Here is a 13,345-nt window from a genome sequence, read left to right on the forward strand (position 1 = left end):
AGCTATTTTAGGGGGATATCTGTGTGTGCAGGTGACTATTACTGTGCATAATTATTAGGCAACTTAACAAAAAACAAATATATACCCATTTCAATTATTTATTTTTACCAGTGAAACCAATATAACATCTCAACATTCACAAATATACATTTCTGACATTCAAAAACAAAACAAAAACAAATCAGTGACCAATATAGCCACCTTTCTTTGCAAGGACACTCAAAAGCCTGCCATCCATGGATTCTGTCAGTGTTTTGATCTGTTCACCATCAACATTGCATGCAGCAGCAACCACAGCCTCCCAGACACTGTTCAGAGAGGTGTACTGTTTTCCCTCCTTGTAAATCTCACATTTGATGATGGACCACAGGTTCTCAATGGGGTTCAGATCAGGTGAACAAGGAGGCCATGTCATTAGATTTTCTTCTTTTATACCCTTTCTTGCCAGCCACGCTGTGGACTACTTGGACGCGTGTGATGGAGCATTGTCCTGCATGAAAATCATGTTTTTCTTGAAGGATGCAGACTTCTTCCTGTACCACTGCTTGAAGAAGGTGTCTTCCAGAAACTGGCAGTAGGACTGGGAGTTGAGCTTGACTCCATCCTCAACCCGAAAAGGCCCCACAAGCTCATCTTTGATGATACCAGCCCAAACCAGTACTCCACCTCCACCTTGCTGGTGTCTGAGTCGGACTGGAGCTCTCTGCCCTTTATCAATCCAGCCACGGGCCCATCCATCTGGCCCATCAAGACTCACTCTCATTTCATCAGTCCATAAAACCTTAGAAAAATCAGTCTTGAGATATTTCTTGGCCCAGTCTTGACGTTTCAGCTTGTGTGTCTTGTTCAGTGGTGGTCGTCTTTCAGCCTTTCTTACCTTGGCCATGTCTCTGAGTATTGCACACCTTGTGCTTTTGGGCACTCCAGTGATGTTGCAGCTCTGAAATATGGCCAAACTGGTGGCAAGTGGCATCTTGGCAGCTGCACGCTTGACTTTTTTCAGTTCATGGGCAGTTATTTTGCGCCTTGGTTTTTCCACACGCTTCTTGCGACCCTGTTGACTATTTTGAATGAAACGCTTGATTGTTCGATGATCACGCTTCAGAAGCTTTGCAATTTTAAGAGTGCTGCATCCCTCTGCAAGATATCTCACTATTTTTTACTTTTCTGAGCTTGTCAAGTCCTTCTTTTGACCCATTTTGCCAAAGGAAAGGAAGTTGCCTAATAATTATGCACACCTGATATAGGGTGTTGATGTCATTAGACCACACCCCTTCTCATTACAGAGATGCACATCACCTAATATGCTTAATTGGTAGTAGGCTTTCGAGCCTATACAGCTTGGAGTAAGACAACATGCATAAAGAGGATGATGTGGTCAAAATACTCATTTGCCTAATAATTCTGCACTCCCTGTAGTTAGAGTTTTTAATATGCAATTGAGTTTAATGCCCCTTTTAATTGAAAGCATTTTAAATTGAAACTTACAGCACTTTATTCTGATGCTCTGTGGTTCAAAAGTATAAATTAACCAGTCCTATTGGTTGAGAGGGAAACAACTTTGCAAGCCTATAAATAAAACATTAGCTTACAAAGAACAGGAATGTACAGTTTGAAAAACAAAAATCAATCATTTTCACAATACAGATACAAACCCTCAAATCTGGATTTCTAAAATACAAACTTATTCTGAAATCTGGCTGTAAGTCACAATCTTCAGTACCTGTTTGGTTTTTGGGTTCTAAAATGCAAATAATAGTCTATATTTATTTAAAACAACAAATATTACCTTTCCTATTACAGTATTGTATCTTTTTGAGGGTACTATGTATAAAAAGTATTAAATATCAAATAAAACTGCCTTTAGGTTGCATTTATAAACAGTATTATGACATATAAATATTGTCTAAATGACATAAGATTGTTGTTTATACTTGTTCCTATCCACTCTCCACTGTCCCATTTTACAGAAGCAAATATCCCAAACTCCAAATAATTTTGAAATCCAAACCTTTTCTGGTCCCAGTTTGGATAAGGGGTTTTCTACTTCTATTTCAACGGGAAAAAACAACAACCAACCAACCAAACAAAAATGAAACAAATACATATTGCAATGGCCCTTTAGTGCAATATGCTCGATAAAGGGCTATGAAACCCCCCAAAAAATCTTTGGTGGTTCAAATAGAGCATGCCATTTTAAACAACTTTCTAATTTACTTCTATTATCAATTTTTGTTTGTTCTCTTGGAATCGTTGGTTTGAAAGCAAGGATGTAAGTTCAGAAGCTTGCCCATTTTTGGAGCACAATATGGCAGCAGTTTTTCAGGAATGCTATCAAATTGCTAGAGCTCTAGATGGCAGCACTATTTCATGCCATATATTGCTCCAGACACCTACCTAGGTATCTCTTCAACAGAGAATATCATGGGAACAAAGAAAATGTGAAAATAGAAGTAAATTGGAAACGTTTTTTTTAAAATTGCATGCTTTGTTTGAATCAGAAAATTCTTTCATATACTTTTAAATAATTATTTTAACCATCACTGGCACCTTGTCTTTACTTCATTTCATCATACACAAGTGAGTGCATTAATTTGTCCATACATCTTAATTGAGAATGTAATCGACCAATCAAAATTATGATGCTGTGTGAAGACCAGATTCAGCCATTACAGCACTCTTATGAAAAAGTATAAAATAATTTCTTGTATAGTTTATTAATGTTTACAAAACAAAGTTCTAATTAACATATTCCTAAACAACTGGATGTTTTTTTGGTTTGTTTTTTAATATGAAGGAGCCTTGAAGAACATGGGTGGCTATATGAAGGGCATACTGAAATTTCTAAGGATTATCAAGATATATCTATCCCTTACAAATATGTGGTTGTGCGCAACAAGGAACATGATGATTATGAATTTATTTACAAAACTGATGGACCAGAGGAGGGTATTGTCAACCGTTGTCTGCACATTCAATCAAAATTCATCAATGGCAGAGGTAAATTACACACATTTATATATCTTACTAGGTGATAAGCCTGCCCAGAGGGCAGTCTATGTTTAAAAAATAAAAACCCCCAAGCTAAAGTTACAAAAAATAATAAAAAAAAAGTAAAATTACAGAAAAAAATAAACAAAGCTATCCAAAATAAAAAAAATTAAACCTAAACTAATATCCCTATAAAAATAAAAAATCCCCCCAAAATAAAAACACCCCATAATCTAATACTAAACTACCAATAGCCCTTAAAAGGGCATTTTGTAGGGCATTGCCCTAAGTTAAACAGCTCTTTTACCTCTAAAAAATACTAAGTCCCCCCTAACAGTAAAACCCCCCCACCCACCAAAACCCCCAAAATAAAAAACCTAACACAAAAAAACTAAACTATCCATTGCCCCTAAAGGTGCATTTGATTGGGCATTGCCCTTAAAATGGCATTCAGCTCTTTTACTGACCTTAAAGGGACAGTCTAGTATAAATTAAACTTTCATTATTCAGATGGGACTTTTAATTTTAATCAACTTTCCAATTTACTTTTATCATCAGATTTGCTTTTTTCTCTTGGTATTCTTAGTTTAAACAAAACATAGGTAGGCTCATATGCTAATTTCTAAGACTTTGAGGGCTGCCTCTTATCATTTGCTTTGTAAATCACTTTTCAACACAAAGAGACAGAAAGTACACGTGGGCCATATAGATAACACTGTGTTCAGACACAGGGGGTTATTTAAGATTTAGCACAAAACAATGCTAAATTTAAGACAATAGATAATAAACAGTTACAGTCATGTGACCAGGTGGCTGGAAGAAGGTTCCTAGATACAAGGTAATCACAGAGGTAAAAAGTATATTACTATAACTGTGTTGGTTATGCAAAACTGGGGAATGGGTAATAAAGGGATTGTCTATCTTTTGAAAAAATAGCAATCCGCTCTTTTTCAAGCCCAAAAAAACCCTAATCTAAAAAATACAAAAAAACAACAAAAATTTAAATAAAAAAGCCTAAGCCCCAAATAGGTAATCACTGTTCCTGAAGTCTGGGCGGAGAAGGTCTTCTTCCAGACAGATCCATCATCTTCTATCTTTATCCGGAGTGAAGGCGGCGCAGAGCGGAGATGCGGAGCTATGTTCTCGATGCCTGGATCCTCAGCGGTGGTCCTCGCCGACGTTGCTCGGCAGCATGGAGGTTCCTCTTCATGCGATGTCCGTCGTAGACTGAAGATTGAATGCAAAGTACCGCAATCAATTTGGGGTACCTTGCATTCCTTTTGGCTGAAATTTTGAAATCAGCCAATAGGATTAGAGTTACTGAAATCCTATTGGCTGTTCAAATTAGCCAATAAGATTTCAGTAGCTCTCATCCTATTGGCTAATTTAAAAATTTCAGCCAATTAGAGATTTTGCTACTAATAAATGATTTTTATTATATGATCCCTCAAGATATTTTCATATGTATGTTTATTTGATTATCTCTTATTTACTTTTTAGTTAGGATATCGTGTAATCTTCCCTTGTGATTTACCCACAGTAATCATATCTTGGATATCTTAAGCTTCTGTCATAGAGTGGGCTACATTCTCTCCCTTCTCTCTCTCACAATCTGTCTGCCACTTCACATCCTCACACAGAATTTGGGATCCTTCTGACACTGGTGCAGACAAGCACATATCTTCCTTCTGCTAGTTATCCCATATATCCTGTCTCTTTCCACATGGGCCTCCATTTGTTCTGGCACAGACTGGCACACATCATCCGGCGGCCCAGTCACCCAGTCATTCTCTCCCCCCATATCCTCACTTATTTCTATAGAATCCACTGATTCAATCGCAGACATACAACCCACCATCCATCTGCCTCCTCTCACAGCCAGTTTCTCCCTGTACAGTTAAACTCGGTTCAGGCACAGACAGACCCACACAGTCTATCTGCCTTTCTCCCCAGTCAGTCTCACACTGTACAGTTGACTTTAGTTCTGCAGATCCTGCTGGTTCAAGCACAGACAGACCCACACCATCTATCAGTCTTTCTCCCCAGTCAGTGTTTCCTCTTACAGTTTCACATCTCAGCACAGACACCCCAGTTCAGGCACAGCACTTTGCACACATACACTCTGTCCTCCCTCCTGGTCAGCATGTCTCTGAGCTTTTTTACACACAGCCCTTTGCACATCAGGTTCTACAGCTAATGTCACTAGGTCACATGTAGCATTGTCAGGCACAAAAAGAGGTAACAATCTACCCAGATCAGTACCCAGTAAAACATTATTAAGAATATTTTCAGATACCCCTCATTTCTTAAACCTCTCCCTGCTACCCAATCAAGATATACACGTGCCATAGGCACTGCAAGTTGCATTCCCCCAATCCCTTTAACTGCTACAGTCCTGGACGCACAAGAGTCACTGCTGCACCTGTGTCCCGAAGCCTCAATGTTACCTTAGCTCCAACAGTCATAGGTTGTAAGTTCTCATTGTTGCTTTCCTCTGGCCGTGTAACAAAAAAAACAGATGCTGGTACATCTGAGGGATTACTGGAGGCTGATTGCACAAAGTAAATCTTCTCTGGGCAAGTGGAGCTGATGTGGCCCACTTTGTTGCAAGCAAAACACCTGCAGGAATCCCCTGCCCAGGTTCAGCACTCGCCCCTCCTTTCTGAGAGGGAACAGACACATTAAACAAAGGCACAACAGGTGAAGGGGGTCGTGAAGCAGCTCCTTTCCAGGTAGATCCCCCCTTAACAAAGGATTTTCTCTGGTGACCTGTTGGCTGTGTAAAAATCTGCCAGCTCACCTGCCTCCAATGCTAGACATAGCTGTATGAATTGCTCCTTCACCATTAGATCTTCCAGCTCTTCTATAGTGGCAATCTTTAGCCCTCTGGTCCACTGTTTAAACGCTGTGGTCAGGCTTCACTGCATTATAGCTCTCTGATGTACCCCTTTGCAGAGTACGGAATTTCTTTCTGTACACCTCAGGCGTGAGATTATACCTCCTCTGCAGTGCAGCTTTAATTGCATCATAGTCCTGATCAAACTCTGGGGCAAGTTCAGCAAAAGCTTTCAGTGCAGGACCTTTCAGACCACTGCTTCCTTGGCAACTGGAACTGTCTGCAAACTTTTTCAAAGCTACGCAGGAATACATCCACATCGCCATCTTTCTCCAGAGTGGGAAAATTCTCTGCACGCCCTCTGGGAACAGAGGAGACTCTAAGTTCACTAACAGGTGAGACAGTCTCTCTCTCCAGACGTGCAAGCTGTAATTGACGCTCTCTCTCAGCATGTTGTTCATCAGCCTCTCTCTCTCTCAGCCTGTCATTCAGCAGTCTCTCTCCCTCTCTCTCTCAGCCTGTCGTTCAGCAGCCTCTCTCGCTCTCTCTCTCTCAGCTTGGCACTCAGCAGCCTGTCTCTCAGCTACAGCAGCCTGTTGTTCATGAAATTTTGCAATCCGCTCCATTTGCAAACTTGCATCCGCTGATCCCATATGTTTCAGAACAGTCTGCAAATAACAGTTCAATAGATCTCCAGATCTTGATGAATCACTGCCCACAACCGCAGACACCTCTCCTCAGGCTTCAGCTTGTGCAGCCTGGCTGCTATCATATTCTATAAGAACTTGTATTAATCCATCTTTGGTCTTTCCACGGGAGAGAATCTCTCTCTCCTGGCATAACAGTGCCATCATTTTCTTGGTCTGCTGCTGGTATGCCTCCATAGTAAAATATAAAATAGAAAAGAAAAACGGAGAATAGGGAAGGGGACTGTTTGCAATGTGTAACTATATAATGCACTGAGTTTTAGCCTTCGGAAATTGTGAGTCACAATTTCTTTTAGTACTGGGATTTTCACACTAAATCCACAAAGTAATAAAATCGAATATTTTTTTTTTTTATCTACACCGCTGCCCACCAATTTGTGACTACCAAGGTTAACCAACCCTGTGCTAGTCACTTGTTTGGCACAGAAAGGGTTAACAGAACCTTTCCACTTTCACTAATCTGTCACAGTCTAACCACTCCAGGCAAGCCTGTGACTTAGTTCAGTGGGTGCAAGGGTTAACAACACTCTCTAGTCTGTGCTAGAAGAAATGCCCAAAACTCCCCTTTTACTGCCACCCACAATAAACTAAAACTATATCTAAGTCTAATTCTACCAGTCTCTTCCAGTAACATAGTTCAAATATTAGACAAGGGCAAAAAAACTTAATAACTGAATTATTTATTATGCAAAAAATTAGCACAATGCAGTATTAAGATTAAGTATTAAGATGTTAACAAACAGAATTACACAAGCAAACAGTTTTAAAATAACAAGGAGACATAACAGACTTTATACTTTACTAGCTTAAGGTCTGCCCCAGGGAGATGTGTCAGGAAATTGGTCACTCATGCTGCAGCATACAGCCTCCCATGAAGAATGAACACTTGCAAATGTTAAAATACCAAATTGTATACATGTTACCAATAGGGCTGAGTTAGACTAGTTGACTAATCGATTAGTCGATAGGAATTGCATTTTTAGACTAGTACGACATTAGTCGATTAATTATATATTAAATTTCGCTATATTTTGACAGTCAAGAACAGCTCGTAGCCAGCCTACTAGCCCATAGCATAAGCCTACTACCGATTGTGGATTGTCTCAGTTGGCGGCAGTTATGATGACAAGTTATTTCGTACTCTTAGACTAAACACATTTCGCAAAAAATGGCATCTTCAGCAAAAAGTCCTGCTTGGAAATATTTTGAAAAACTACATGAAAAGGCAGTTGAGTGCAACATATGCGGCGTGCAATTGCAGTACAATAAATCCACAACCTCCATGTTAAGCCACCTAAAAACCAAACACCCGTCTGCATTGGTAGGGACAGAGAAAGAAAAAGGACAGCAACAAAACATCCATTGCAGCTTTTACAGTAAGACAACGGCAATGTGACACTGTGTGTGCTGAAACAATGTTGACTCTGATAGCTAATATGGTAGCAAAGGACATGCTTCCTATAAGTTTTGTTGAAGGAGAGGGTTTTCGGTATTTAATGAAATATGTCGAGCCCGAATACACTGTCCCTGCACGAAAAACAATTACAACTCAGCTTGAAAAAATGCACGTAGATTCGGCTAGTTCTGTCCGCAACACCTTGGCAAAAGTCGAGAAGGCTGCAATTACAACTGACGCATGGACAGCACTAACTACCGAGTCCTACGTTATCATAACTTGTCATTTCATAAAAGTCTGGGAAATGAAAGCGTGGTTCTACAGACCCATGCCATGCCAAAGAGGCATACAGCAGAGAATCTCTTAAATGTGTTGAACACTGCGGTAGACCATTGGGATTTGCGGGGCAAAATCGCTGCTTGTGTTCACGACAATGCAAGCAATATCGTCTTAGCAAACTCGGCATTTACAGAATGGGAGTCAAATCCGTGCTTTGCGCACACTCTGCAGGTCGCTGTCAACGATGGCATTAAACTTGGTGTTGTCAGGGTACAGGTGAATGACATATATATATATATATATATATATATATATATGTATACTAACATATATATATATATATATATATATATATATATAGATAAGACAAAAGATTTTGTTTATATATGAAGCCATGTTTTTTTTTTTTTTTTTTTTTTTTTTTTTAATTTTATTTTATTGAGGGTAAAACAATATATTCACTTGTAGTGCATATTACAAACAGATAAATATTATCATCATAACAGAACATATAGAGTGTACATAAAGAACTAGCAGCCCTCATTTTTTCTTTTTCTTTTTCCCCTATTGTTTGTAGATGTAGATCACTCTTGGACCTGTGATATTGTAATAAATTGTAATAAGGGATAAACAATGAACAAAATAAACATAACAAAACAAATTGCATCTTAGAGAGAAGGCATCAAAAAAAAGAAAATGAAGATGCAAGTAGCCAAAACTGGAAGCAGCGAAGATAAATATAACCATTCAACATAATGCAAATTGTCACATTGTAAATGTACAATCAAATGGGTTCTATGTAAGAACTGGGGATACCATAGCTATGGTTTAAGGGGGTGGCAATCATGATATATATCTTTAAATTATTTATTTGGAGAATTGGATGTTGGGAAATTTTATCTGTATTTGCTGATCTCGTTTCCTGTGCTACACTGAGAGGCCATCTGGTGGTCAAAAATATAAAAGTGACTCAGAATGTGCCCGCACTAGATAACCCTTGTGTATATATAGTAAAATGATTTAATGCATCACTTAGCTAAAGCAAATATATTCTTCAGTCATGCCATTGAATCTGCTGTCTAGAGGTGCTAACAGTACTTGATACCCGGTCGCTACCCCGGCCGTAGGCAGCGAAACCAGGACCTGTGAGTTGATATAATGTAAGAGTCGGCACCATGCTAAGATTAAATGTAGACATGCCCCAAGAGCATCTTATAGTGATATAGGCAGTATAAAAAAAAATAATTATCCTTATCTCTATGATCGGGTAATCCCGCTTTACTAAGGTGTCTTAAATGTGCCTCATTCTGAGTGGGTATACCAAGTGACATATGGTTATATGTGTTATTTAAAGAAGCGAACATAAGGAAGCATATACACAGTAAGATCGTAACATCTTCTCCCACTGAGGGTATTTCAAATTGCAAACAGCATTATTACATTAATACATCTCATAAATAAGTATCTATATAATAAATGTATAAATGTTAAACTAATTTCAAAATAATATCTGTCCCTTGTTTTTCAGACAAGATGTCCCATGAATAGTAGTCATGAACAGACATATGTGGATAATTTCTATTTTAACATAGACATTTATAAAATAATGTTTGATATCAAATTATACATTTTCTGTTATGCTAAATGAAATATAGATGCTGAAAAGAGAGTTTTATTAATGCAAAAAGTTATAGTATGATAAATAATCACTTTATAAGAATGTATTCAATTGTTAACAATGTTTGATGATGGGGCTGCATTCCTGGGTGTCTGCTGCCATCTATAGATCAGAGACGGTATTACAGCTCAGGGAGGCGTCTCCCAAGTTGACCTATGAGATGTTCAGATCCGAAGGTCCAATCATATCGTTTCGCCAATGATTAAGACAAAATAAGCTGAATGCAAGAGGAGAAAAGAGGCTGCTGACTTTTGCTGGAGGACTAGTAACTGGATAACTGGCTGCGTTGGAATACAGTTACTATAAGCAAGATTGGGCTACCTTTTTATTATCCACATTGCAAATATCCTTATTTTCATATGAGGTGAACAAGTTTTGAAGCGGAATTATCGATTTGGTCATTTTGGGTGAAGTATATGCGATTGATATATATATATATATATATATATATATATATATATATATATATATATATATATATATATATATATAATTAAATCAAAAGTATTTAGTAACTATAACTAAACTGCAGTAAAGAGGTTTAGAAGAGCAACTTGTATTTCAGCTTGCATCCATAGTCTTGCATAGTTTTTAAGTTTGTCTTTTGTTTGCCAAGTAATTTATAACTTTAGCCATATAAATATATTTTTGAATTTACTGAATTGCTACTAAAGAATTTGTTTCAGCTTAGATAGATTGGCATATAAACTGGCTGTTTACATTAAGAATATATATAACTCCTGGTGTTTTAATTAGAGTTAAATAGAATATTTTGTGAGCTAAGTTGACTAAATATATTTGTCTGGAAGTTAAGCAAACCATTCCTTGGTATCTCAGTGTGGTATTTTAATGAAATTCATTTGTGAATAAGATTAATAAATAAGGTAATTTTTATGATCTTTGCATAGCATATTATAACAGTTTAAACGTGTATAGTTTTGATTCATATCTGGTTTTCTACAAATATTTTTCAATGTGTCTATAAATTTTAACTAATATAAAGAATTTAGGATTTTACATTAATTTTATTGTTTTGGTATATGCATTTTTATTGGGGGTTTACTTTAAAGAATAATTATTAAATATATTGTATTATATACTGACAGTGTCATACAGCATGTAGTGGGTGCGGCCAGTCGTCTTGTATCACATTTTCATCACAGCACAACAGTTACTCCGGAGCTTAAGATGAAACAAAAACAACAATCTCTGCCTGAGCACCGCCTCATGCAGTACTGCCGTACCCAATGGAATTCAATCTACGACATGTTTGAGCGCTTACTGGAACAGAGATGGTCAGTTGTCGCAGTCCTGTCTGACAGGGTGTACACAAATTTGACATATGCCCGCACACTTGACCTGGCTGATGACAGTTGGGTCGCTATCGAAGAGCTACTGCCAGTGTTAAGCTCCTTGAAATGTGCTACAACTGCTTTGTGCAGGGAGTCTGAGGTATCAATCTCTTTGATTTACCCTATCAACAGCCACTCTCCTGTCCAATCTGATTAGTACCACAGGAGAGTCAAAAAAGTATCACAGTTTAAAACTGTATCAGAGTCCCTTAAGCGCCGCTTTGCACCTACAGGCACAGAAAAAGTGCATAATGTGGCGCTCAACGCTTCATTTCTAGACTCCAGGCACAAGCACCTTAAGTTTACAGAAGAGACGGTCAAGAAAGCAGTCACAGACAAAGTTGCTGAATTGCTTTATCTTACGGAAAACGGTGGTGATGTCGCAGAAAATGAACCAAGTAGTACAAGTACAGTGGCAAGCAGACCACCCGAAAAGCAACATTGCACTGTTACTGCTATGGCAACATTATTCAGAGATGTCTACTACACAGAGGACGCAATTTCTCTGCAAACCGAGCTGGACAAATACATGCAAGATGAGTGCACTCCTCCATTTGAAGACCCTCTGGCATGGTGGAAGGCAAATGAACGCAAGTCTCAGCTGCGGCCCTGATATTCAACAGACTACGTAATTGTCTACTCCTGGAGCATCTGGACATGCTCATTTTTCTTAACAAGAACAATTAATTAAAATAATATGGACATTGCCAAATAGTTGATGTTTTTGTTAAATAAAAACTTGCATGGACGCGCTTTGCAGATTTTGTTTTTTGTTCACGTATTAGGGTTGTTGACTAGGCTTAAAAATAAATAAAAAAAAGAACATTTTACAATTACATTAAAAATATTTCGCATTTAATACCTATTTTCTGGCAAGAGGGGGTGGGGCCGACTAGTCGAAAGCAACAGCTGTCAACTAGTAAATTTTTTTGTCATGCACACCCCTAGTTTCCAGGAGATCAAGTTGCTTGACCCACCCTCTTTCCAGGGGCTAGAAAACCCCTCTCTTTTATGACCGTCAATAAATTCTTAAGTCTTTGCCTGAAATTATGGAACATCTTTTCATTTCTGATAGGCATATTCAGCGTGTTCACCTATGTAAGCAACTTCCCAGGGACATATTTCCCTCATCTAGTGTCATAACATGATTAAAAGCATGTCTTAAATGGCACTAGTGTCCTCTTATTGACCTTATCTGCTCTGGGGAGAGTGCACAGCTTATTGTCTCTTGAGCTGACACTTTTACTGGCTTAATGCACCAATGCTTATACGATAACATTTGGTCAAGTGGGACTTAGAAACTATTAGGGGAGTCTGGTTTTGTCAAAGGAAACGCAAACAGCACTTTTCTTTTGAACAAAAAACATGTTTTTAGCACATAGGCTAAAGAGAATTAACCCCTAAGCATCTAAATCATGAGGTATTCATGACAAGTAAGTACCTATTTGGGGTTTAGGTTTTTTTATTTTAATTTTTGCATTTTTGTTTTAAAGCTAAACCTAGGTAGGCATATGAGCCTACCTAGGTTTAGCTTTAAACTAAGAATACCAAGAGAACAAAGCAAATGTGATGATACAAGTAAATTGGAAAGTTGTTTAAAATACATGCTCTGTCTGAATTAATTTGGACTTTACTCTCCCTTATCTATATAATGTTATCTTTATATCCAGTTCCAGAGCACTCATGCTGTTGAAGTGGTCCCCATGGGAGAAGAACACTTGGCCAGTGGCACCGCGGATACAAGATTAGGGTTAGATAGGGTTTTTTTGGGCTTGAAAAAGAGCTGATTGCCCTTTTAAGGGCAGTGAAAGAGCTGAATGCCTTTTTAAGGGCAATGCCCATACAAATGCCCTTTTAGGGGAAATGGGTAGTTTAGTTTTTTTTTAGTGTTAGGTTTTTTTATTTTGTGGGGTTTGGTGGGTGTTTTTTTTTACTGTTAGTATTTTTTAGAGGTAAAAGAGCTGTTTAACTTAAGGCAATGCCCTACAAAAGGCCCTTTTAAGGGCTATTTGTAGTTTAGATTAGGGTTTAGATTAGGGTGTTTTTTTCATTTTGGGGGGCTTTTTTATTTTCATAGGGATTAGGTATAAAAACATTTTTGGGATG

At 38.1% G+C, this 13,345-nt stretch overlaps 1 protein-coding gene across 1 annotated transcript in view; it reads left to right on the forward strand.

Moving 5' to 3' along the window:
- The window catches only part of RNF213 (ring finger protein 213), an 881,087-nt gene that overhangs the window by 152,918 nt on the left and 714,824 nt on the right, over positions 1 to 13,345 (forward strand). The window contains exon 4 of the mRNA XM_053706514.1: positions 2,798 to 3,000. Coding sequence (XP_053562489.1) covers positions 2,798 to 3,000 — 203 coding nt within the window. The remainder of the gene's footprint in view (positions 1 to 2,797; positions 3,001 to 13,345) is intronic.

This window comes from Bombina bombina, chromosome 1 (genome assembly GCF_027579735.1).
Source record: "Bombina bombina isolate aBomBom1 chromosome 1, aBomBom1.pri, whole genome shotgun sequence".
Lineage (NCBI taxonomy): Eukaryota > Metazoa > Chordata > Amphibia > Anura > Bombinatoridae > Bombina > Bombina bombina.